The following is a 25,315-nucleotide window of genomic DNA, read 5'->3' as shown; positions in this document are numbered from 1 at the left end:
GTCCATGCTACCTAGGGACAGTCGCTCCCTCAGCCTGGTACCTGCCATAGATGGGCTAGGGCTGACTGTGGAACACCAAGAACATAATCTGACTAGTCAGCTATTCCCGGCACATCGGTCTGAGTTCACGTTGCGGCTCACAAGGCTGAGGCCTCAATCGCTAGCAATCCTACTCCGCTTAAGCTAGTCTCCCGCGAATACTACTGAACGCCAGAGTACTCTGTCAGGCTAAATGCTGGGTGAAGCATACATACGAAGCACTTTGCTCTATTCAGTTCGACTTCCTGAACTGAATGGGGGCGGTGTCAGCAATTCTTCCTTGGCGCAAAAAGCACCGCACAGCAAGGCTGAAAATCGAGGTATTCCGACCCGCCGCAGCATCCAACGCCAATGGCTTCAGACTCATCAAAGATGGACGGAATTTCTGTCAAGGAAGCTTCTTGGGCCAAACAAGCTGTCGGCCAGATCATATCAGCCACTTCAAGTACTCTAGAAGGACCGACTTCAAATGGACTTCAGATGCTCATGGCATACAACATCAGGCGAGAAAACGCACTTGGCACCTGTGCATAATTACTCGGCCCCAAAGCCACGGCGTCGGAGTCAACATGAGCTTTGATCATCTTTACAATTCCGGCGATGTCTCTCCATCACATTATCAGCACGCTATGCTGTGTGATATTGGGGGCCAGCGTCGTTGATTGGCAAAGATGCATGCACAGTGCCTCTTGATGGCCGCAAGAGGCTCGAGTAAACCTCACATTCGCTTTCCCTTGCCGTCACGGATATCCGGTCGGCAAATCCGACCCCCATGGGACTGAGCCTTAACATACTCACCCTTTAGGTCAGGCTGAACAAACGAACATAAGTAGAGCGTTGTGCTCGTAAAAATGGAGCAGAATTCGGCCTGAGACTACCCCCCGCTTCTGAGACTTATCTGCATTAGCTAGAGTTTCCCGGTCAAGTTTCCTCCAACGCCAACAGTCCATTTCTCTTAGGATCAATACCCTCCTGCCTTCTCTACTATGTCTTCCTTCACACTACAGAAAGTACTGCTATCCCTCCTGCTCCTAGCAAATGTTGCCATCGCCGTCCGCTTCAGTTTCACCATCCAGGAAGTACACGTCGGGGTCACCCGTGACTTGCAAGAAGACGACCTGCTTCTCGCCATCGCCTCAACAGCAGGGAGCAACACCATCAAGAACTCCTGGCTTGTGGGCGAGGTCGAAGCCGATGCTATCGTTGCGGCAAATGACACCGTCAAGTACACGCAGGATATTGATGTTCCCGATGCTGCTTCGAACCTGTCCGTGGCTATCGGTGGTTTGAACACCGATGATGAAGATGAGGAGTTGGCTTTCAGTAAGCAGTTCGTCGATATGTGCCCCATCACTACTAACGCGTCATCAGACTTTGTGGAAGGAATAGCCGCCGTCGCTGCCGCACTCCCAGGCCCGCAAGCTCTACCCGCCAAACTACTCAGCATCGTGCTCGGCGCTATCGGAAACCCCTTGAACTGCACTGGTCCAGTTATAGTCGGCAACGCCTTGTATACCAAAGACCAGATGGACGAGCTCGAGCAGAACAAGCCCACATGCGAGACAAAGGAGTACGGATACGACACTCCATTCGCTTGTGCGCCTACCGGTCAGAATTCGAGCTACAGTGTCACTTACTGCCTTGAGCGGCTTGACGCCAAGTCTGCGGCAGCTGCCAGCTCACCGAGTCTGGCTGCTCTGGTAATGAGCCTTGCGGTTGCTATTGTCTACAGTGGTTTGTGAAAGCGCAGCCGGGGTGTCGAATGGGACGCTGCAAAGGAAGCTCGCTGAGGTAGATTGCGTTTCAACAGGGTGGAGAAAGGCTAGGCAGGCGCCAAGTCACTCGGGATGTCACACCTTTTCCTTTTGACTCTTTTGTTCTCCTTCGTAGATATTGGCCTTGTGGTTGAAAGATACACCGTCGCTATAGCAGAATACTATGACTCTTTGTTTGCCGAACTTATTATCCTTGAGCAAAGCGCCCACTGAAAAATCGCTTTGCCTGTTACAGGTCTCTTCGTCGTACATTCCTGCTTCCAACTCGCATTGTAGGATGCAACGCCTGAGTAGGTTCCAAAGACGAGTTGGAGGTCTGGGGCAATTGAGCGAAGTCATGGATAGTAGGCCAGAGAGCATCGAGCGATGGAAGACACTAGTTAGCAGTCGGGATGGGAGAAGTCTCTCGAGCTCGTGGGGGTGAGGGTGGAATCATTTCTAGCGGGAAAGATCAGGGTATCAATTTACTATCTATTCATCATAAGCATATTACTCCAAGCCCTCAAAACTTAAGTATCAATCTCTGCCCTCAGGTTACCCCGTCCACGAGCGATCGCATCTCCCAGGTCCATGTTCGAGGCTTGTCCGCGCACACTTGAAATGAGACGGCGCCCACCATCCATGTTCTTCTTGTGCTTCTCTTCCTCCTCTGCATCCTTGATTTCTTGTTGTCGGACACGCTCGGCCCGCTGCTCCTCTAGCGATGTCGCCTCTGCTTGCATTGCAGCTAGGCGGTCAGCAGCGCTCTGACGGGCTTCCGTATCATCGGCTTTGCTTTCAACTTGCTTCTCGACTTGTTTTCTCGGTGGTGTACGGTCCCGTCGTCGGTATGTGTCGCGGTCGCGAAGATCGCCACGATCCTCCCTCCTGCGTGGTGATCGAGTGCGGTCTCGTCGGCTGCTGTGTTTGCGGTATGGTGATCGTGAGCGGGATCTCGACCGTCTACGATGGCTGTCACGGTGGCTGTCGCGATCGCGACGATCTTCGCGGTCTTCCCTCCTGCGTGGCGAACGTGACCGATGGCGTCGGCTGCTGTGCTTGTGTTCGCGATCCCTGCTCCGCTCCCTGTCCCGGTTTCTGTGTTTCTTTTCTCGCTCCTTCTCTTTCTCGCGCTTTTCGGCGTATTTAGCCTCTTTCTGCGCGTCCTTCATAGCCTTCAACTGCATCTCCATCTTCTGTTTCTGAATCATGAGGAGCGGGTCCTGGAGGACTTTCTTCTGTGTGTCGCGAGCAGTGTTCGCGTTCGTGTCGGCGGTGGCGGCGTCGATGCCGACTGCAGCGCCCTTCTGAAGGCTTTGTGTATCGTTCGACTTCAGCAGGTTGTCGATCCTGCGTTTGCCCAAAAGGTAGCCCTCGCGCTCCTCTGTGACGCCGGCATCGCCACTCGGGCCTGAATACATCCAATCAACCCTTCGCTGTACGACCTTGCCGCCATTCTCAGCTTGCAGTCTCTGCAGCTGCTCGATCGCCGCTTCCTCTTCACGTTCCTTGCGCAACTTCTCGATCAGTTTGCGCTCCTCGAGCGCAGACTTCTCCTCCTTCCACACTCTTTCCTGGTTCTTGCGCAGGTGGGGATGCCACGACTTCTTCAAATTGAGATCTCCTCCCATGGCTGCGAGAGGTGTGGTGTGTGTGCGGGTAGATGAAGTTCGTTGGTAGGTTTGCGAGTAAGGTGTGATGCGCGGGTAGGTGAGTTCGTTGGTGGGTGTGGTGGGTGTGGATGTGAAAAGGTGATGGAGGCTGGCAGATGAGTTGCGCGACAAAGTGCCAAGGCGCTAGGTCAGGCCCCACCCAAAAGTTGACCTCCGCGACTTCTCCGCAAAAGTTTCGAGCAGACGAATGCGCCCGTATACAGCCCGAATATCCACGTCACGACAGGCGCTTCCCGACCGAAACACGGTTACGTACTCCGAGAAGAGTCTATCATATTGCGATCCGTAAAAGAGTCACTTTCCGCGCAGCAATGGCGACGCGCAAACGAAACGAGTACCTCGACGTTGAGGAAAGCGAAGACGAGGAGAGAGGCTATGATTCCGGGGAGGAGAGCAGAGCGCGCATGCTACCTACCTCAAAGCGGCAAAAAATAGATCACGTCTCCGATTCCGAGGGCGATGCGGAGGAACTGGAAGATGGTGATGAACAAGATTTCGACGAAGACGATGCCGAAGATGGAGAAGACGAAGATGGACAACGCGCACCGAAGCGCTTCGCCTCCAAGAGCGCCGAACTAGCACATCTCGAGAAACTCGCTGCATCCCTTCCCTCTGAAATGAGGTTACAAACCACAAAACTCGGAAAGGCTCTGCCACCCTCATCACTCAAGAAAGACAAGTCCGGCGTTATATACCTCTCGCGCGTCCCGCCCTTTATGAAGCCAGCCGTAATGCGCTCCCTCCTAACACCCTACGGCGCCGTAGGCCGCATATTCCTCACCCCAGAGGACAGTACATCGCGCACCCAGCGCCTGCGCAACGGCGGCACGCGTCGCAAGCTCTTCCTCGACGGCTGGGTCGAATTCCTCCACAAACGCGACGCCAAGTTCGTTGCCGAGAACCTGAATGCGCAAACAATGGGCGGCAAGAAGAGGGGCAGGTGGCATGACGAAGTGTGGAATATCCGGTACTTGAGCGGCGTTAAGTGGCATAACCTGGTCGAGCAGATCCAGAACGAGAACGCAGAGCGCGCGGCAAGACTCAGATTTGAGATTTCGCAGGGCAAGAAGGAGAACAAGGCGTTCTTGGAGAACGTGGAGAGAGGCAAGATGGCTAGTGGTATTGAGGCTACAAGGCGGAAGAGAGGAGAGGATGTCGATGGTGATAATGCGGCGACCGAGGCAGCAGCAGCTGTACAGGAAGTAGAAGGGAAGCCAAAGAGGCGGAAGGGAAGGCTCGAGTTCTCGCAGCATACGGCTACGAGCAAGGCGATGAAGAAGCCCGAGCCGGGTCAGGACGTGAATAGGGTGCTGAGTAGTATGATGTAGAGCGATGCGCATGATATTCAGGAATTCGAGTATATTTCAGACTTGAACCTATGTCCTCAACTGTATTGGTGATGGAATCTAGTGCCGTAGTGCAATAGTAATAACGCCAAACCACCGATGCCTTTCTGCATGATATAACGCCGGCCCTCGGGAGCAAAAATGCCAGGGTATAAGTATAGTATTGTTCGTGTGCCCCAATTTATATCGCGGTTCCTCGCTCGAAGCTATCCCGTATCTCGCTCGTGTATTTGTTGTAAAAGCGCGAGAGCTTGTCGTTGAACTGCTTGTTCTTCTGGTTGATGTACGTGACATCGCCCATATCCTCGGAGTCGCGTATGCCTCTCGCAGCCCTGGCCTTCAATCTGGCGCGCTCGCCCTTCTCCAAGTCTTCTACTAGCCTATCCACAGCTTCCTTCGATGGCTTGTGGTCGTGACTGTACGCTTCGTCGACTGGTGTGTTTATGCGCCCTTGATTATCGACGGTGTAGATTTCCCCGGCATCCGTTTCGACGAGTTGGAGAAGCCCGGAGGATACTTGCGACTGCAGTTTCCTTGCCTTCTCCTCGGCATACGCCTCCAGATCGACCTTGCTCATCTGACCAATCTGCCTCTTGTACACCTTGTTCGCCTCGTTCCTGTAGTCCGCAAATGCGACTCCCTCCCGGTTCTTTGACTTCTTTTTGAGCCTCTTGTCCCAGCTCTCGCTCTCTTCAACTGTGTAGTCCCAATTCCTCTTGCGCTCAAAATCAGGGTCTTCGGATTTGAGGAGTTTGTACGAGGCTTTCTCGTTGAGGGCGCCGAGTTTGGAGATTTGCGCGAGGCGAGAACTGCGGTCTTCGGCATCGCGAACCTCGCGCTCTGTCTCTTTACGCCCGTTTACTTTGGCTGCTTGGAGCGCTTTGAAGCGGGCCATTCGCGCAGCGAGCGCAGCTTTCGGATCGGGGTTTGTAGTCACACTGAGAGAGCTATCTTCCGTCGAAGCGGCTTCGTGGACTGTGATCGCATCTTGCGCTGGCGCTCCATTCGCGCTCATGTTGTTTGATGCTTCGGCCTTTTCGACTTTCGGCGGTACGGATACGGTAGTGACCTCCTCTTCGACACTTTGAGGGGCTTCGGGTGCGGGCGCTACTTCGTCTACTTTTGCTAGGTCGGCCATGGTGGGTTGTTGTTGCTGAGAGGGCAGTCGCTCCTCCGCGAAATGTTGGATTGACGACTGCCAAGACACTAGCGTGGCTTGCATGCGACAGCCTCGACCCTGGATGAGGCCTCATCACTCCTCAACATCACGACGGCTAAGCACCAGTTCTGCAAGGTCGGTAACACACTAGATGTATCGATACACAACTATGGACATGCTCGATGGCCTGTCTATCGTCTTCCGGCGCGATCCAACATGCATTCCCGCGTTCCGCCTAGCTTCCCGGTCACGTACCACGTATAAAGGATCGGTGAGGCGCCGACGTGCAACAACATGACGATCTCGTATCGAGTAGGAACATCTTGATCATTGACCCCAGCGATTTTCAGATGCAGCAACGCAACTGATTCTGGGGCCATGCCCTGTGTAATGTTCAGAAAGAGATAGTTCCCAGGGAAATCGCACATGGGTACCGGCATTGAGTAAACATTGTGGGGGTGTTACCGCTCAAGATATGGCTCAATCTCTCGAGGTCGCTTCTCGGAGATTTATATATGAGAGCTATAGTACTTTACGGAGGTAAGCACCGGGTAATTCCACCACTCACAGCGACATTGCTGCTCGATCTTACCCTGATGGCGGGGAGCAGCTCACAGATGATCTTCGTACGCTGGATGAACAGGAAGCTTAATCTTGAAGCCATTGTGGGGCTGCTAACTAATATCATCCCTGCGGCGTTCCCTTTAACATGGATAAAGGCTAAATGGAGACGATGCTTATACAAAAGCTTCACCTACTGCGATTCATGGCATGTCAGTCGTTTGCGAAGCTCCCTAGGTGTATCTCAAGGGACTAAGTCACCTCATATTCCAGTCATGGCGCTCTCCAGCTACCTCGTCCTGGCGCTGACGACCTTCGCGAGTACATACGCATCCCTACAACCCCGACAATCCTCCACTGTAACCGTCGACTTGACCAAAACCTACCAGACCATAGATGGTTTCGGCATATCGGAAACCTTCCAACGCGCGAACCAAATGCATGCTCTATCGCCTACACTCCAACGCTACGCCCTTGATTTGCTCTTCAACCGCACATCCGGTGCCGGCTTCTCAATCCTGCGAAATGGCATCGGTTCATCTCCCGATTCCAGCAGCGACCACATGGTCTCCATTCAACCCACGAACCCTGGTGGTCCGAACGCGACACCGAAATACGTGTTTGACGGCAATGACAACAGTCAAGTCTGGGTTAGCACCGAAGCAGTGAAGACGTACGGCTTACGCACTGTATATGCAAACGCGTGGTCGGCACCAGGATACATGAAAACGAACAATAACGATGCAAATGGGGGATCTCTTTGTGGGGTTTCCGGCGCCACTTGTTCGAGCGGGGATTGGAAACAAGCGTACGCCAACTATCTGGTCCAGTACATCACTTACTACAAAAACATCGGGGTCGATATCACGCACCTGGGATTCTTGAATGAACCAGATCTTACGACAAGCTATGCCAGCATGAGGAGCAACGGGCAGCAAGCCGCAGACTTCATCAAAGTGCTACGACCAACACTCGACAAAGCGAACTTTACGAGCGTAAAGGTTACATGTTGTGACGCCGAGGGATGGAGTAGTCAGCAGAGTATGATGAGTGCACTAAGTAGCGTGAGCAGCCTGTTGGGTACGATCACCGCACAGTAAGTCCTCTACCCAAGCGCCGAAACCGCACACTGACCATCATCTAGTTCCTACACATCCCAACCCAACAGTCCCATAAACACTCCTCACCACGTCTGGCAAACCGAAAATGCCGACCTCCAAGGCGCATGGACAACAGCCTTCTACAGCAACAACGGCGCAGGCGAAGGCCTAAACTGGGCAACCAAAATCCACACTGCCCTCACCACCGCCAATGCCTCCGCATATCTATACTGGATCGGCGTCCAAGGCGGCGCAACAAACAGCAAGCTAATCCGCATCTCGGATGATAAGACATCAGTCATACCGAGTAAGCGGCTGTGGGCATTCGCGAATTGGAGTAGACATGTGCGACCGGGTGCTGTGAGGGTGGGTGCGAGCGGTGGGCCCAGTGGGAGTCGGGTTAGTGCGTTTAGGAATGTGGATGGGAGTTTGGCGGTGCAGGTTATACAAGGGGGGACGGTGGCGGGTGCCGTTACGGTTCAGGTGGGTGGTTTTGTTGCCAAGACGGCGAAGGCGTGGATCACGGATAATGGGCATGATTGCGATGAGATAGTGGCGACTTTGGCGGCGGATGGGGGTAGTGTTAGTGCGCAGGTGCCGGGGAGAAGTATGGTGACTTTTGTGCTTAGCCCAGCGGCTTAGTTGAGGGGTTATGCGATAGCATGGAGATGGCAGTGATAGTGCGTATCAACAATGAATCTGACAGCAAGATAATGAGATTCATCATACTGCCGTACATGGTTAATCTCACGTTTCTTAAAAGAAAGTAGTGGGCACAGATATTTCGCTACAAGTCCGTCAAAGTTTCATTGCTGTACGGCTCAATCATGATTCATGTCGGCGTTGTATCGATCCGCTCTCTACACACAGTTTCGTCTAGATAGGCTCGTCTCTCGGCTCAATAAGCACCTCGTTCACCGAGACGTGATCCGGCTGCTTGAGCGCATACACAATGCACTCAGCAACGTTCTCTGGATCCAAAACCTTCGCGCCAGTTGGCTCACCAAACTTCTTCAGAGCCTCCTGATCAGTGCTCATACCCAACAAGTCTGTCGCCACGTTTCCTGGCTGTACAGCGGTAACTCTGAGCCCAGTCCCAGCAGTCTCGAGCCTCAAGCTTTGCAGTGTAGCTTCGACAAAGAACTTTGATGCTGAGTAGACGCCGAGACCTGGGAAGACCTTTCGCCCAGCATCCGAGGAGATGGCAAGAAGGTGGCCCTTTCCTCGCTTGAGCATCGAGGGTACGATGGACGAAATGACGTTGAGGAGACCTTTGCAGTTGACGTCGACGGTTTGGTTCCACTGGTCGGTGTATGTGTTGGCCATCATGGTGAAGTACATCACTCCAGAGACGTTCACAAAGATATCGACGGGTCCAAGTTGGCTCTCTGCTGCGGCAACGAGGGCCTCGACCTGAGCCTTGTCGGTGACATCAGTCTTTTGCGTAATGACCTTGCCTTCGCGAATCACGAGGCGTTTCTTGAGGTCTTCAAGGGCGTCGATGCGGCGTGCTGCGAGAGCAACGTGGCAACCCTCCCTGGCAAGAGCAGTGGCGGTGGCAGCGCCAATACCGGATGATGCGCCCATGACTACGGCAACCTTACCGAAAAGAGGACCTCTTCGTGGAAGCCTGGCAGAGCCACCAGCAGCGTCCTGGTGCGCGGGCGGCTTTGGAAGCCAGCCACGTGCATACCAATGTCGTGTGTATGTCTCAAGTAGTGTTTGGTCCACCTTTGGGCGCTCCACTGCGAGGCGCAGCGGCCTGGTCTTCGCGTTATCGAGCACAACAACATCCCTCAGGAACTCGACGCTTGGCATACCGCTTCGTAGGATATCAACAGTGAAAGCACCGTCACCACCCTTGGCAGAACCTCGCTTGTCGTCCCAGAGGCTAGTCCACTTCTCGAATTCCATCGGCTGGGTTGGATAACCTAGTGCACTGAGATCCTCGAAGATCTTGCTAATATCGACTGGGTCAGGGTCTCCGATGTGGAACATCGTCTGATCGGTCTCGGTCTGGTTGCTAAGGTGCATTATGGCCTTGCTGACGAAGTCGACAGGCGTCATCTCCGCGCGCCAGCCCTTGACATCAGGGTAGTAGCCGATTCTGATCGACTCGACAATCATGGCTGTCAACAGATCCCATGCGTTGGCAGCACCTGTCTCACTATGACCGCTGATGGTTCCTAGACGGTGGATCTTGATGGGAAGGCCTCTTCGGCCAGCCTCTAGAGCGAGCTGTTCAGCAACCCACTTAGTCTGACCATAACCATCAGCAAGCTTGGTAACATCATCGACCTCCAGCATGGCGTCTTCTGACCACCCTTCGCGACCTTTGGCGGGCAGAAGTACTCCATTGGTAGAGATGTATTGTACGGTAGCACCGCCTTGAGCAGCGAGACGAAGAACCTCTCTTGTACCACCAACGTTGGGCTTCTGCAGCGCAGCGTAAGGGTAAACCAAGTTGACAGTGGCAGCTGCGTGGACAATTACGTCGAGACGGTCAGCCAATGCCTTGAATGTATCCGGAGCGAGACCGAATCGTTTACGCGACAAGTTTCCTGGAAGAATTTCGACACGCTCCATAATGTTGTCGCTCCACAGACCAAAGTCCAGCAAATTCCTACGTATCCTAGCAATACCAGCGGGTATGTCGTCTTGCGAGGAATCAGCGAATCGGACCATGCACACGATCTGGGCAGATGTGGTTTCGAGAAGATCTCGGAGCAGGAACGCGCCAAGGAATCCAGTGACACCAGTGAGTAACACAGTCTTCGCATCTTTAAGCGCACACATCTTGGCGTCTTTCAGCTGGATCTCCTTCTCAAGTACAGCGTCTGCTCGTAGAACGGCGGGCAGGTTCTCCTGGACCTCGGCAGTGTGGCCATCCCGGATAGCTCGAACGGTATCTAGGTGGCCATTGAGAGTTGCTGGAGTGGCGAGGCGCGCGACCGGCACCCTGAATCCGAAAGTGTTCGACAGACGCGCGGCGAGATCGGCAAGGAGTAGTGAGTGACCACCAAGATCGAAGAAGTTGTATTCAGGAGTGATGGAGCTGGGGCTGATGCTCAATATAGATGCCCAAATCTGGGTAATCTGTTCGATGGAGATGGGGCTCTGCTCGAATTTTCGTGCGCTTCCTGTAGGGGATGCAGGTCGAGGAGGAGGAAGTGCCTTGAGGTCGACCTTTCCAGACACATCGCTCCTTGGAAGACTATCCATCTCGACCCAAAGCGCGGGTATCATGTAGTGGGCAAGATATGCCATCAACATGCGCCTGGCGGTCGAGCTACGGCCTGTTCGGTCAATCTCGACTTCTGGACGTTCTGCAGACGCCTCCTTGTCTCGCACAATGTACGCAACCAATTGTCGGTCGATACCTTCTCCGAAAGGTACAACAGCACAGTGACTGACGGCCAAGTGGTTGAGGATTGCACTCTCAACCTTTCCTGGTACCACAGAGTATCCGCGGATCTTGATCATTGCGCCGACACGTCCAGTGATCTCAAGCAAGCCATTCGATAGAAGACGTGCCTTATCGCCAGTCCTGTACATACGAGCACCGGTCTTCGAGCTGTAAGGATTCCGGATGAAAGCTTTAGCGGTGGTCTCGGGGCGGTTAAGATATCCTCGAGCAAGCAAGTGTCCACCTACGCAGAGCTCGCCATTTTCTCCTTCGTCCACTTTCTGCCCACTCTCGTCCACGATATAGATGTATTTCCTGTCAATGAGCGGCGGTCCTACAGGGCAGTAGGCAGCATCCTTGTCCAGCTTCTCGAGCATATCCTTGATGTCTCCACAAGCGATCTCGTGAGTTTCGCATGCGCTGTACACATTGAGTAGGCGGGTATTAGGTAGAGCTTTGATACCACGACGTGCAAGGTCGGTGGTCACAACTTCGCCGTTAAGCCAAACAGTCTTCAGGTTTGGCAGGCGCGTCTCCAGCGCTTGGTGACGAGCAAGAACGGCAGAGAAGAGTGTTGGTGTGAAAAGAGTCTCTGTGATCTTTTTCGAGGCGAGCAGGTCAACCAGCATGCGCGGGTCATAGCTGGCCTCGTCCGGTACAGCAACAACAGTCGCACCTCGCAACAGCGGGCGAAGAATTTCCCAAACGAAGAATACATTGCAGGCCACCCGGTCGCCTGGCTGTATGTCTGAGAGTCCAAATCGAAGGTTATATGAGAGAACCGCCGCTCGGTGTGGGTTGGCGATGCCTTTCGGCTTGCCAGTCGTTCCACTGGAGTACGCAACAAAGGCCAAGCGGTCCAAATCGGTCTCCTCGGGCAATGGCTTCAACTCTGACTCGCTCAACTGGCCGTTGGTAGCTGAACTGGTTTCATCCAGAACAACAAGCGGAGTGCTTCCCTTGATCTTGCCGACTTCGGCGCTGATAGTAACCACGACGGTAGGTTGAGCATCCTCTAGAACATCCGCAAGGAGGTCGGGAGGGTAGGCCAATTCCAGGACCAAGAATGCACCGCCAGCCCGTAGGGCTGCTAGGGAGGCGATCACATAGTCGGCGGATCGCGGCAACAGGACACCTACCAAGCTGTCACGGCCGACGCCATGGCCCCGCAGCCGGTCGGCGAGGGCAGCGACTTTGTCGTGGAGCTCCTGATAAGTGTATGTATGCTTGTCGTCTTCCAAAGCAATCAGATCTGGGGTAGCTTGGACCTGTTTCGTGAAAAGTGCCGAAAGGTCCTTGGTAGTGTCGATGACAGACATGGTCTGGAATTTTCCAAAGGAGGGGCAGATGAAAAGTCAAAGTTTGCGAGTAAAGGGTACTCAACGTCTTATTTATTGAGTTGTACACCCCATAAGTCGGATCGATAGCCCTCGTTGAGTGATGCAAAGCGTGGGGAATTTGGCTCGTTGAGGATGAGGTGGTTCGCTAATTCCTTCGCGCATCATGGCACTTTCCTTGTCTTGAGGTGGTGCCGAGAGGCCTGCCGATAACGTCATTTGCTAGCGTTAACTAACAATCCAACAACCCCATATCATTGCTCAGTGATGCGCATCGTTGGGGCCGTCGGAAAGTCGCCTTTGGCTGGTTGGTTCCTTGTTGACAGCTTGCATGAACACCACCCGGGTTACTGCCGACACAGTGTGGCCGCCTGTTGGGTAGTCGCTCCATAGCGTCAGTCTAGAGAACTCGTAGTGCCTTCCCACTGGAGAAGGAAAGGTTGCGCAGTTTCTGCTGAGACTTTCGGGGGCATCAATGGAGACGTGTGGATGCGGGAGGCGTTGTGGGGGTGCTCAATTCCACCGGACAAGAGCCGTGGCACGTCTCTACACTGTACACGGTCAGCTTTACTAGACGATCGGGAGCGCATTTCTTGTGTTTCATGTCCATTTGATCCCGCATCGCCCTCTTGAGCTATTGTACGTTGTAGAAGGCTTCGGTGCTCATGCTGATCGCTGGACGAGACATAACGAAGACACCAGGGGGTCTCAGTCGTTCAAATAAGCATCGCAATGCGTAGTCGTGTACCGATAGCTTGGTAAAAACTGGACTGAGAATATGCAACTTACTGTTAGTCGATCTTAGGACGTTGAGGTTGTCCAGTTGAGGTTCTGTCGGCGTACAACATATTCGCGGGTACAAGGCGCACCAAGAGGCTATGCCATGTAAAAGTACGTTGCGTGGGTGATACATTTCAATAGACACAAAGCTATGAGTACAGTGGCGCTGTTCAAGTTATATAAGAAGGAAGACCAGTGTCGAGGTCATGCCCGAGGAGCGGGTGCGGGGAAAGACGCTAGGGCGCGGTACCAGACGCACGTCAGCCTTGCGCGAGATTGACGAAGTCCGTGTGGTTCATCGCCTAACCGACGTGTCTACCAAATGATTTCATTGTGCTACATACTTGAGGAACCGTGAACTGCTCCGGTGCTTCATCTGCGCTCAACCCTGCCACTTTGTACGCCTCTGGCGGAACATTGATACCATACCGATGGGCAGCAGTCCGAAGTCAACTACATTGAGGCCACCGAACTTACCAATCATGTCCGGGCCGTACATTTGTGCGATCCACTTCCAGTACGCATCCATAGTATACCAGTCTGCGGTGATGCCAAGTAAGTTGCTCTGGCCCTCGAGTTGCTCCAGCGCTTGCAGGACCTGTTCACTGTCGTCGATGGGCTTTTCTTTCGGGCGCTCGAGCAGCTCCTTGTAAATCTCCGTCAAATCTGCTTTACCAACGGCAGAAAACGTCTCGGGGTACTTGGTGAACTCCTCAAAGGGCAAGAATGTGTTGGGGTCTTCAGGCTGCCAGTTCGCGTCCTGGAAACCGCGGCGCACATTATGCCGGGTGCCCTTATCAAAGGCGCGCTTGATGTTGACATAATCATTGTGCAAGTTCTCTTCGTATTCATCCAACAGATCGTACGGGTTCTCTTTGACCGAGTCTCGGATTTGTAAGGGTCCAACAAATGGTGACTTCAGATCAAGACCCCCAAGCTCGACCGGGAAAAAGAGAAACCCGTCTGGCACATCTTCAACAGAGAAGCGCTCTTTGATGATTGTCTTGAGATGTTGTACGATGCTGCCATCAGGGAAAATGCTGTCCTGGATATGGCGATGGGTCGCAAGCATCATGTCGACATGTTCGCGGCCGAAGCAGTTGGAAGCGGTCCCGAAATTGGAACTGAAGAACGTAGCCGCATACGAGTTCTGTTCCCAATGGTTAGAGACTGCGAGAAGAGACCAAGGAGATTTCAGTACTTACCCAGACCTGAATATAGTCGATGACGCTCTTCAGCTTTCCTTGCAGTTGCGTGCGTAGCTCTTCCACATGACCATCGACCATCTTCTGATCGATCTTGAACTGGCCACTCTTTGGGTCAAGCTGCAGAAATCCCCATCGAATCTCACCTTCCGGGAGCCGATCGTCAATCTCAGCATCGGAGTCGCGTGAGATGCGAACACTGCCTGTCTTCTTGTAGTCAAGCTAGAATTGTCGTCAGTTGAATCAACATGAGTAGAGTTAATCAGGAGACCAACCTTAGTTCCCGTAACTTCTGTGAATTTGACGATACTTGCCCAGGCTTTGGCACACGTGTTGTAGTCCCTGTGCCAGAACCAGGCGTTATCACCAAGACGGTATAGATCAGGCCCGCTGGCGGCTTGGTTCGCTGCGTAATCCATGCAGAATAGCACTGCCTCCCCCAAAGTATCGCTCAGAGCGTGTGAGCCTGGCATGCCTCGACGGCGTAAACGCGGCTCAGCGGATGGGTCATCATTGAACTTCAGAGGTGCCTGAAGGTATCGCTCGAAGAACTTCTTCCACCTATCCGAGACGCCAAGAAAGTCCAGAACCGTATGAATGGTCTGATGTGGCAGTAGTGAATTCCACGAGTCAAAAGTCGTAGAGAAGCAGGTCAGTTCTCCATGCAGTCTCGTGTTCAGAACAATCTCGGTGGACAAGAGATGAAGGAGGCCTTGCTTTGCTTCCATAGGCTTCTTCGACTGACGTTTGTGCACCTCATCTTCCCAGTCGCACGCGTCGCGATCTCTGCCGTCTTCGTCTACCTCCGCTTGGGCATTCCCTCCAAACAAGCCGGCACCATTACGCTGATTAGGCGCAGCAGCTCTAGCCGAGCTAGAGCCAGTAGCCTTTCTTGCTGTCTGCTTCGTCCTCCCTCCCTGAGTGCTGGCTAGTTGGGATAGTTGGCTTACACTTCCTCCGCTCGGCTGTTGAATTGTGTTGAAATGGTATTGCATTTGGTTGTCAGCCATTTCCCGTTGCACGTTGGGTTTGCGCTTCTTGGCGACGTAGTCCCCATACTCGGCTTCCTCTTCACCATCTTGTGCCTCGATTTGCTGTGTATCATAGTCCAGTAGCTGGTGGGCGAAATATCGGTTGTGGTGTGTGCTCATCCGCTTCTTCTCGACACTGGACTTAGTGTCCGTGCCTTTGTCGCCCAGGAAGTACGATCGGCGTAAACGGTCAACTTTCGGGACCTCTGTTGAGTTTCTCGGCCAAGCTTGGTGCTTGTGCATGGCCAAGAATACGGACTTGAAGAAGACAGACCTAGAAGTTATTCGGTCAGCATTCGTTTGTGCATGTTTTGCGGTAGCAGTTGACTTACCATTTTACACCGACATAATGGAGGAAGATCGCCTGAAGAAGGTCCGGATCGAAGTGGATAGAGAAGTCGCCGTTGATCTTCCTTCGCTGCTCTAGTAGAACATGCGGTCCCCAAGACCAGCGATCGAGAGATGCCATGCGTACGTTGAGAATGTCGCACAATTCGGCGAGTATCACATCTGCGGGGTTGTTAGCTACCAGGTATTTCTACGAAGAATATATACTTGCCGTTACCGAGAAAGTCCCTGAGCGCTTCTCGCTTCTCATTCGAAAGAAGATCGGAATTCAGAAGGCCTTCGATGGTGGAGCGAAGGCTAGTGGGGTTGAACGGTGTCGAATAGTTCAGATTAGCCTCGAAGTTCTCGACTGTCTTGCGCAGCTCGCGAATAGCAGCGGAGCTGTCTTTCTTGTTCACCTGGAACAGCTCATCAAGATACGACCTTAGTGCTTGTTCGTCTACTTCGGCCGCTTGGAAGACATCTTTCTCCCATGCGGCGCGGGACGCCAGCTTTTTAGCACCAGGCACTTCTTCGAAGCTCTCACCCATTTCGACATCGCCATCGTCTGTTGCAGACTTTTCAGAAGAAAGCCATTCAGTGACAAGCTTGCCGTAGAGGTCGGCGTACTGGTACTTGGTCGACTGAACGGAAAGATACCGCAACAGTGTCTTTTCCCAGTCTGAGAGGACTTTGTTCGAAACAGAAGGATCAAAGCGGGCCTGTTCAACGAAGCGATCGAGATTCTTGAGATCAGTCTCGAGACGAAGGTTCCTGGATGTTCCGCTGATAACTCGACCGACTCGCCCATCCTTGGTTTTCTTCTCCGTCTGGAAGCCCAAACAAGTTTTCGAGCCATCGAGAAGAAGACATACGCGCTTCAGTGGGTCTGCTTCGGCTTTCGCGGCTGTGGTGAGTGCAGCATACTCTTCTTCAAATACTGCGCGCTGCTTCGCAAGCTCTTCGAGTTTGGTGGTCGTGATGGTCTTGAGTGTCGCCCCGAAAACACTACCGGACGATGTCGCCATGGCCGAGTCTCAGAACACTATGTCAGATGGATAAGCTGGATGAGTGGTAGTACGTTCGAAGGATCGGATGAAGAAAGGGCGTGTGACGATAGGCGTTGGTGGTGGTCGCTAAGATTGGTAAAAGAAAACCACTGAGAACGTGATTCTGCTCACTCGATAAGAGGGGGACTTGTGCGACTATATAGTGATGGAATTGCACTGCCGCATACTGAGTGCAATTCTTACCTAGCCAATAGTAGGCAGTAAGGCAGGCAACAGGCAGCAAGCGCTTGGCAGGACCGTGCCCCAACTGAGTCCGTAATGCGGGGAACGCCTCGAACTATGCATCCTGCCAAGCTTTGGAGTGACACTGATGTCACTGTACACTGAAAGCTCAATGTTGGATCTGCTGAAGGGGATTTCGTAGAAAGAGAAGATGGATGGAGTCCTTGGGATTAGCTCAGAAGGGATAATCATGTTTACCTGCGATAAGCGCACAGACCATCTATTGCCTCCATCGCATTCTCGACAGTCCACCGTGCCACTCAACCCCTCAATCAACATACTCCAACGTATTAGGCCGCCACCTTCCCATACATAACTCTCTGAAACAGTTCATGCAGCTTCAATATGCGCGGGCTCATCGGCGGTATGACCTGGCAGAACGCCACACCGCAGACCCCAGCTACGAAGTCGAGATACCAGGTCAAACTAGGAACGCCGCCCCAGCAGACTGTCCCAGCATTCATACGTCCTTCCTGACCTTGCTCGGCTATCATTCCAGCGAACGACCACTGCTTCTCGATGTTTGCAGGCAGACCCATACCCAGAAGCTGCGTGTGAAGAGGTGAAGACTTGAGGTAGTCGTTCAGCTCCTTCTTGCATCTCTCATCGAGCTGCGGTTTGAAAAGCTCGTCCCAAGAGTCGTCGTTCAAAAGCCTCGAGTCGCGCTTCAATACGGATTGAAGAAAGGTAAAGTAAGCTTCTGCGCTCGCGAAAGCACCCACACCTCCCAGGCAGTCTGTGGCGTCGACGAAGACGTCGAATCCGCCAGCATCTACCGCCGGACCTTCACCCTGCTCATTCAGCGTGCTGATGTTCGCCACGCGATCTTTCATACCGGGTCTCTCTTTTGGGAAGAAGCTGATGTCGTCTATGCCGAGAGGATCCCAGATCTTCTCCTTCATGAAGGCATCAAGTCTCTTTCCCGACACTTTCTCGATGACCTTGCCGGCCCAGTCCGATCCTGGGCCATATGTGAAGCTGGTGCCTGGTTCGTAGAGAAGCGGCAGGGTATGTTTGTCCTCCACAGTCGGTCCACAAGACGGGGTCTCTCCGCGGCTTGCACGCCACTTCCCCAGATCAGGGTTGAGCCAGTCATACTCGTGGCCATTCGTGTGACTCAGAAGCATCCTGTTCCGGTCAGTTTTTCATCAACTAGTGCATTAGTACAACGCTTGCCTCAGGGTGATCGGCGTGGTGTTAGGCACAGTGACCGCCTCATTTTTCTTTTCGTCGAAGCTCGTCATAATGCCATACATTCCAATACCAGGCAAGTATCTAGCCACGTCTTCATCAAGCGTGATTAGTCCTTCCTCGACGCACCTCAAGGCTGCCACTGCAGTCATGAGTTTCGTCATTGACGCGATCCCACATATTGTATCGAGTTGGAAAGGTCGTGTCGAGCCTTCCGCAAGTGACTGGACACCTTTTGCTCCAGAGTACACGATGTTGCCTACTCTATCGTTAGATGGTTGTTGCCTTGTGCCAAGCATGAGTGCGGACCGTTCTTGTCGCCTGCGAGAAGAGCGTATCCGGGAAGAATCCTGTCTTCGATAGCTGTTTCGTACGCCTTTTCGAAGTCTGTCATGATAGTAATGCTTTCACTTTCGACAATCGAGGTTCAATGAGCGCTTACTCTGAAGTACTCTTGTACCTACGACATGTGTTGCGGATATTCAAGGCGTTGGCAAGGCGTATTGCAAATCGTAGGATTGCTGACTGCATGGTCAGAACCATCGCTACTCAGCGAATCATTGACGTGTTGGTCTAGAAAAAGACAACTATGCTTCATCTCTGTTAGGAGTTCGTTGCGAACCAAGAATCAAACCAGGGCAGCGCATATACAGTACCTCCACGTGAAGTACATGCACCGACGCTGACACGCGACACAGTGGGGCTGCGAAGCGGGTACAGTGCACCACCTGCACCCTCCTCAGACATCTCTACTTCGGCTTGAGCAATGCACCACGCAGCCTCTACGAATCGCTCGATGCATTGTCGCAGCGCCCCTTTGTCCGAACGACTATTCCCAGAGTACGCAAAATAGGCGATTCCCACGACAATTGCCGATCATATTGGCGCGAGCACAACGGTGCATCGCGGCTATCGGGAGGAAAAGGGATTGAAGAGGTGCCCTGCAGTTTACATTAGAATCGAACATGAGTATCGGCAAGATCTGAGTGTAATGAAGATTTCTAGATTAGTATTTCTACTGCCCTCGGTGGGTGTTAAAGTCTTCTCCTGATCGCGATGGGTCGTAAGCTCATTGCGCACGCTCGACCCCCATGACCCCCAGTGCCGCTCTTCCGTAACACCCGTGGCCCAAGCCCGTTCCAAGTCCCACGGGCGCTCGCTCCTCAATTTCCCCGAAAGTCAACCGAGTCATCGTTCGTCTAGGCGCTGAGCGTTGAAGCCACGCGACAAACACGTTCGGCATTGCCGTAGTGCAAGGCGGCACATGGCAACGTTTGTTTTTTTGGAGCCTGGAGCTGTGTTTGGATGGGGAGAGTTGATCGGCTGGCATGCCGAGTCAGGACTGAGGAGGATCGCCTCATTCGTGTGGACCCGGTTTTTCGCTTTTGCGATTCCGCGATGCTCCGCGGTACGATCATGCGGCTCCATAGGCCCCAGTCTGGGCATGCTGCTTGTGTGGTCTTGGACGCGTGTGTGCAGGCACCGCCGTACATTGGAGGGTAGGCACGAGGACCTGCTTGACTCTTCATCTGATGAAGTATGTTGTTGGATTTGTCTATTGGTTCTGAATGTATTATTTCGTAGTTCTCTAATGTGATGTGGCTTTCGTGACTGTGTTCAGTTTGCGCTTTTTCGGGTGGTGTACCCCTAGTCTTTCAAGGCGCTTGATCGTTGCTCGACGCTCCTGGTAACCTGTATGCCTCCGCCTTTCACAGGCAGGATGTATTCCTCACTCCCGGTACTCCCTTGCCCATGGACCATATTGACCATCTGGCCATCTTCCAGGGCAACCCACTCTTCGTCTCTTCCACTCAGACGACTCTTTATGACTGGTCGTTTCGCATAGCCTGCTGCAGGCGTGTGGGGATGTGAGCTACCGCTGCTTCCGAGTTTGAGTACGCGCTGGAGGAGGGGACGAAGTGTGGCGACGCATCCTACGATCATGCCGACGCCATTCTCGGCGTAACCCCAGAGGATCACCTTAGATACACCATCTGCAGGATTGATCAGTACGTTTGTCCGGTGGGAACAGAAGGATATGGGAACTTACGAAGGTAGTCGGTCGCATTGGTCAGATTAACAGTGTAGACAAGACGAATGCATGCTGAAAGACTTGCTCTGTGGAGCATTAGATGGTGATCTGGTTCCCAAGAGATAAGCGAAACTTACAATGCACCGAGACCGAGAATCACGCCGACCGAAAGCTTAGCATTACGGTTCAACTGTACGTTCCAGAGCAGCGGTATGGGTAGGAGTGCGCAAAACCAATCCGTCGCAATGTTGACTGCAGTCGTCGCGTAGTATATGTCGGCCAGTGTTTGCGCTGGGTTGCACTTTCCACCAGGGGTCGAGGTATCCCAAGCGTACGACACTGGTGCGCACTGGAAGATGATGTACAGCATCGCAATCAAGTTCATGACGATGAACATGGCTGAAACAGTGTACAAGCTGTAGATGTAGGCCTTTCTCCGGGATGCGATGCGGATGAGCATGAACGAGATGCTCATCTTGATAGGGATGATCGCTGCACAGTAGAAGACCTCGAAGAAGAAGAAGAACTACATGGTTTAGCATAGAGAAATTACAGAGTTAGAGATAGGTGTAAACGTACCTCCATCCCTTTAACTTTCTCTTCTGCGTTGAGCTTGTCGTCGTGGACCCCGACTCCGCTGAAGGCGCCCCCAATGCATGCTATCGTCAAGCCAGTAAAGGGGACCTGTATCATTCTCGTCAGTTGAGTTGTCTTGTACGAAATTCGTAAGGTCGGCTCACAGTTGCAGCTGTCATGCTCCAATCATCCAACCCCCAAGCATTGTTGTGTAGTCTCGTATAGACTCGCAATCCGAAAAGAATGTAAGCAATAACTGCCAGCGCGATGACTGAAGCAGCAAGCTCAGGAGCGTTGTCGCCGTAGTAAGTCATGTTGATACCCTTACGCTGATAGCCACGGCTTCCCAGAGCGCGAAGTGGGGAGCGAAGGGATGAAGTATGCAGAAAAGATGCAAAAGAAGGACTAAGGAGGGAACATGTGGAAACACATCAGTATGCGATGCAAAGATGCATATGCTTCAGGACATTGCGAATAGTTGTGAAGCAGACCCAAGCGGAGGCAACAAGCCGACCTGGTTTCAAGAAGGGAAAGAATTGGACGCATATCAACCTGTTATCGTTGATCTTCCGGGTTTCTCGAGTATCCACTTCAGTCCAACAAATAATCTGACAGCTGTGTCGAGCACAAGCCGCCAGAAAGACCCGCACGAGACAGATTTTTGTCGCATTCTGGCATAGCTTCTGGGTCGTAATCTAGGATGCTGCTAGGCAAGTACGGCGACCCTCACCCGACGTTCGTTCCCGTGTCGAGGTTAGATATGGCGTGGGTCGCCTGACGATGTGGAACCGGTGAATGTGGCACGGCTGGACCATATTGCTGGGTGCTGTTACGTCCCTGGCTCCTGAACGGCTGCTATAGATGGACCCTTGAAGGATTTCGAAAACTTCGCGACTGACACTCGCGTACTCTCCGTCCATGGAATGGCCCTGTTGAGGTGTAGGGGTATTGACATTCTGATACATCGCGCTGTGCAGGATAGATCCATTGGTGATCGTGCGATGTTTCTTGTCATGGTACTGGGAGGTGCCGCGATGTCGGGAGTGCATCATCTGGAAAGATCGGCTCTCTCTTCTTCTTAGCTTCTGCACAGTTCTCCGTGCCCGGGCAGCGTGCCGTGAGGCTGCTAGCCGCGACGGCTGATGGACTCGTTGTCGGTAGGGGGTTCGGGTAGCGCGTCACTGGCGAACCTGCGTTAGTCGCGCCTCGCTTGCGAGATGCTCCGCAAAAGGCCCGACTCGTAGACCTTGTACCTTGAATTATCAACTCTCAACCGCTGCACGAATCCTTCGAGACGGCTGGTGATGAAGATGGGCGGATGGAAGGAGCCCATAAGGATAGGAGAGAACATGGGGAAGAGACGCGCATGGAACCATCACTTCAATCCCCGTGGACGGCTCGGCGCACTCATGCCTATCTGAGGTGAGGCGCGTGATCCCAGTTTCCCAACGAACGCGTTGTCGGGTGATGGATACACGAGAGCAAGAGTGCCGATGTCGTACTCAAAGTGGCGTCTGTATGTTATGGCATTGGCCATAGTGCCCGGGTGGAGTGTGAAAAGTCGGTGTTTCGACGTGCGACTTCTCCTTACGTACCCAATTGACGCGAGTTGCCATGACGTAAATTGGTGGCGCTAGCCGGATGCAGACGTGCCCTGATCCCAGATCCTGCGCTGCGAGGCGCGAGCGGCTGCCGAGTCGTTCGCTCAGACCTATCCGTCTCTAGACACGACTGGACTTGACCCTGGGTTCGTACATGCGCTGATAGTTAGTGAAAATGGGGGCCGGAAACATCAAAGCATATCTAAGGTTTGTCAAGGTTGGTATTTTACACATCCCAGCAGTTCATGAATACTAGACCCAGATATAAGGAGCACCCAGAACGTCTTGTGTTTGGCTGAAATACCACCAAGCATCTAGAACTACCACACAGCCAGCGAATTACTGGTTAAGGTCGGTTATGGTATCCTTGAACGGAAAAGAAATCAAGTTGCAAAGGCTGCGCTAGTGGCCTCGCAGCGCTTTGGTACTACACCATCTACGGGAAGAGCTGAACAGCTACCTGCCACAAAGTACAGGTCTTTGGAGAAAAAAGAATTCAGAAAACTGCATTGCCTCAGGCTTTTGTAATTTTGTGTTTCAATACTGTTACAGACTTCAGCGCATCAATGCAGCTTCCTCCTTTTGCAAGATAATGTCATTTCGAGCTTGGCAGTGCATTACCCCTACGACGCTCATTGTCTATGGAGGCTTTTACCTGCCATGATGCTCTATCAGTGCCACGCGAGCAAATTTGGATCCCAACTTCCGATAATGCAACGACGAATCATGATGTATCTGCAGTTCCCTTCTCTCGCACAAACCCGTTAAGATACTCGTGTGACCAAACATCTTTGAGTACTGTCTGATCCTGCAGGATATTCATATCGCTTCCCTTTGACCGGCTTTGTGTACAAATCACACTTCGCTCCGTCTGACGGGGTTGAAAGGCGGTAGACTGCTTTGATTTGAAGTATGCGTCTAAACGATTGAATGCCATAGACTGATGAGCGAACGCCCACAAAACTTGCATAGGAATATCCAGATTGTAACAACCCAGTCGTTCCGAATCTTTGGGTTGCAATCCTACTCGGAACCAATTTGAGACTACGCATGGCGTGCCTGGCTCCCTGTACCAGATCAATGTTTTCTGGTGTGTGGCGCCAATACTTGGGTGCCAGCTTCCTTTCTTTCTGTCATAATACGCGCCTCTTTCCGAATGACATTCCGATCCCGGCCACCACGGCTGTGTGCAAGCACAATCTTCCGAAAAGTAACAGCTACTACGATTTCCGCACGTCTCTTCATAGGAAAACTCCATGTCGTGTCTGAAGCGGCCGATGTGTTCACCTTTTTCACTCGCTCCGCAATCGAAGACCTCCAGTTTACCGTACAGGTCTTTATTCGTGCATAAAAACGGACTGTCTATTGAACAGGTGTCTTTTCGATTCGACAAGAGGTCGTCGGTCTGTCGTTTTTTTGGTGCCAACCATGAAGCCTCCCATGGAAAAAAGGTCGTATAAACTGTGGCTTTGACAGAGTATGATTCTGTTGGTAACTCTGCAGGTAGCTCTTGCATGCCGCCCAGTAAACTGAAAATTGATAACAATCCACATAGGCACACCATATCCCTGCATACCTTCAACAATACCAGCACAAATTCCACGTTTGAGCTTCCGTAGTCGACACAAACATCTGCACCATCTGCAGCAAGCCCTAAGAGGGAGTATACACGATCACGAGCATTCTGGCATTCCTGGTACGGTAGACTCTGGAGCAAGGATGAGAGTGTCGCTCCCTGTACCATGATGTGATGCAGAGCTATCGCGATGTGAGCTACGAACCTCTCATCGGCTTTCCTGAGAGTGGGCGCAATCAAAGGGAACATGTCGATATCCTCGAGATTATGAACCTCCACTCCGTCGGCCAGAAGACTCAATGTTCTGCTATGCGCAATTTCTTGCGTGATCCAGGCTCGGGTCCAATAAGCATGATTCGCAAGTTCGATCCAGCCATCCTGAGTTCTCATGAATTCATCCACGAGCTTGTTCCGCTTGTTCAATTTCCCCCCCGGTTGAGAATACTGGTTCCATACATGCAGATATCGAGCAATCTTGCTGTTTTGGCCTAGCCATATAATGACATGCGCTGCAGCAGTGTATATAGTCCCCATTTGGGCGACCTGATGATTTCGCTCAGCATTGCTACTCTGATCGATGCAAACAGCGTCTACCCAGAACGGCCTCAAGGAATAGTTATTTCGGACAACGTGCAGAAAGTTGAGCAGGTTTTGTCGGACGAAGAAGAGTTGGCCATCCATGAGGATTGGACATGTCGTGCTTTCGTCTCCCCAGGTGTAGGATAAGCAGGTATAATCGTCATCGGTACTACCGTGCGTAAGAACGCACTGTAAGAAGCCTTCTGGGGACAGATTCGGTAGTACCCTCATGATTCGGATGGATGGTCGTGTGTGATCGAGAGGGGCGTGCTTGAACGACGGGATGCGATCGTAAAATTCCGACATGGCCAGAGACATGGCGGCTGTTGGTCATATAGCTCCTGAACAAACGTAGGTGTGGCCCAAGTTTCGGTAGCGCTTGGTCGTTGGTGTGAACCAGCGTACCTGTGACTCGATTCGTCAATTCGTCGACGCGGCCACCTTGACAGCTTTATGATAGAAGTAGCGTCTGATCTCGTGTCATGTTTGATAGAGGATGTGATGGTAGGCAGCAATGACGGCGAGAAAATATAGGTGGTGGTTGCACGAGGCTGTGCATGCGACCATACCTGTTCGCTCTTGGATGGGTCGGCATACACGATCTCGCTAGACGCATGTGGTTATCAACATCAACTGAAGCTCGATTCTCGAATGCTGACTCGACATCTGTCTGCTACGCGGTCTTGCGATACTCCATCACTCTCAACAGCTCTTGATGTCAGGTGGAAGCTTGTTGTCACTACACGGTAC

The 25,315-nt window shown here is 52.6% G+C and overlaps 9 protein-coding genes across 9 annotated transcripts; 3 read left to right on the top strand and 6 right to left on the bottom strand.

Moving 5' to 3' along the window:
- Positions 1-1,025: 1,025 nt before the first annotated feature.
- On the top strand, positions 1,026-1,781 carry J4E85_007889 (uncharacterized protein; the record flags this gene model as incomplete). Its single annotated transcript, XM_051472119.1, has 2 exons — positions 1,026-1,362; positions 1,411-1,781. 2 exons carry the CDS (start codon positions 1,026-1,028, stop codon positions 1,779-1,781), a joined length of 708 nt encoding a protein of 235 aa, XP_051324316.1.
- Positions 1,782-2,323: 542 nt separating this feature from the next.
- Positions 2,324-3,424, bottom strand: J4E85_007888 (uncharacterized protein; the record flags this gene model as incomplete). The annotated part of the gene is made up of 1 exon (XM_051472118.1): positions 2,324-3,424. One exon carries the CDS (start codon positions 3,422-3,424, stop codon positions 2,324-2,326), a length of 1,101 nt encoding a protein of 366 aa, XP_051324315.1.
- Positions 3,425-3,777: 353 nt separating this feature from the next.
- Positions 3,778-4,794, top strand: ESF2 (RNA-binding ATPase activator esf2; the record flags this gene model as incomplete). Its single annotated transcript, XM_051472117.1, has 1 exon — positions 3,778-4,794. One exon carries the CDS (start codon positions 3,778-3,780, stop codon positions 4,792-4,794), a length of 1,017 nt encoding a protein of 338 aa, XP_051324314.1.
- Positions 4,795-4,993: 199 nt separating this feature from the next.
- On the bottom strand, positions 4,994-5,950 carry J4E85_007886 (uncharacterized protein; the record flags this gene model as incomplete). The annotated part of the gene is made up of 1 exon (XM_051472116.1): positions 4,994-5,950. The coding sequence occupies one exon, from the start codon at positions 5,948-5,950 to the stop codon at positions 4,994-4,996; it is 957 nt and encodes a 318-aa protein (XP_051324313.1).
- Positions 5,951-6,807: 857 nt separating this feature from the next.
- J4E85_007885 (uncharacterized protein) lies at positions 6,808-8,274 on the top strand (the record flags this gene model as incomplete). The annotated part of the gene is made up of 2 exons (XM_051472115.1): positions 6,808-7,628; positions 7,677-8,274. 2 exons carry the CDS (start codon positions 6,808-6,810, stop codon positions 8,272-8,274), a joined length of 1,419 nt encoding a protein of 472 aa, XP_051324312.1.
- Positions 8,275-8,508: 234 nt separating this feature from the next.
- Positions 8,509-12,357, bottom strand: J4E85_007884 (putative NRPS-like protein biosynthetic cluster; the record flags this gene model as incomplete). The annotated part of the gene is made up of 1 exon (XM_051472114.1): positions 8,509-12,357. One exon carries the CDS (start codon positions 12,355-12,357, stop codon positions 8,509-8,511), a length of 3,849 nt encoding a protein of 1,282 aa, XP_051324311.1.
- A 1,180-nt stretch (positions 12,358-13,537) lies between these two features.
- J4E85_007883 (uncharacterized protein) lies at positions 13,538-16,746 on the bottom strand (the record flags this gene model as incomplete). Its single annotated transcript, XM_051472113.1, is given in 5 exon segments — positions 13,538-14,305; positions 14,361-14,582; positions 14,636-15,665; positions 15,724-15,901; positions 15,921-16,746. The coding sequence occupies 5 exon segments, from the start codon at positions 16,744-16,746 to the stop codon at positions 13,538-13,540; spliced, it is 3,024 nt and encodes a 1,007-aa protein (XP_051324310.1).
- Positions 16,747-17,300: 554 nt separating this feature from the next.
- J4E85_007882 (uncharacterized protein) lies at positions 17,301-18,595 on the bottom strand (the record flags this gene model as incomplete). The annotated part of the gene is made up of 3 exons (XM_051472112.1): positions 17,301-18,138; positions 18,178-18,460; positions 18,511-18,595. The coding sequence occupies 3 exons, from the start codon at positions 18,593-18,595 to the stop codon at positions 17,301-17,303; spliced, it is 1,206 nt and encodes a 401-aa protein (XP_051324309.1).
- Positions 18,596-19,848: 1,253 nt separating this feature from the next.
- J4E85_007881 (uncharacterized protein) lies at positions 19,849-21,123 on the bottom strand (the record flags this gene model as incomplete). The annotated part of the gene is made up of 5 exons (XM_051472111.1): positions 19,849-20,195; positions 20,252-20,319; positions 20,371-20,759; positions 20,813-20,917; positions 20,974-21,123. The coding sequence occupies 5 exons, from the start codon at positions 21,121-21,123 to the stop codon at positions 19,849-19,851; spliced, it is 1,059 nt and encodes a 352-aa protein (XP_051324308.1).
- Positions 21,124-25,315: the final 4,192 nt, after the last annotated feature.

This window comes from Alternaria conjuncta (genome assembly GCF_024043145.1).
Source record: "Alternaria conjuncta strain BMP 0040 chromosome Unknown scaffold_11, whole genome shotgun sequence".
Classification (NCBI taxonomy): domain Eukaryota; kingdom Fungi; phylum Ascomycota; class Dothideomycetes; order Pleosporales; family Pleosporaceae; genus Alternaria; species Alternaria conjuncta.
The sequence above is the reverse complement of the archived record's forward strand: the minus strand, read 5'-3'. Positions and strand labels throughout refer to the sequence as shown.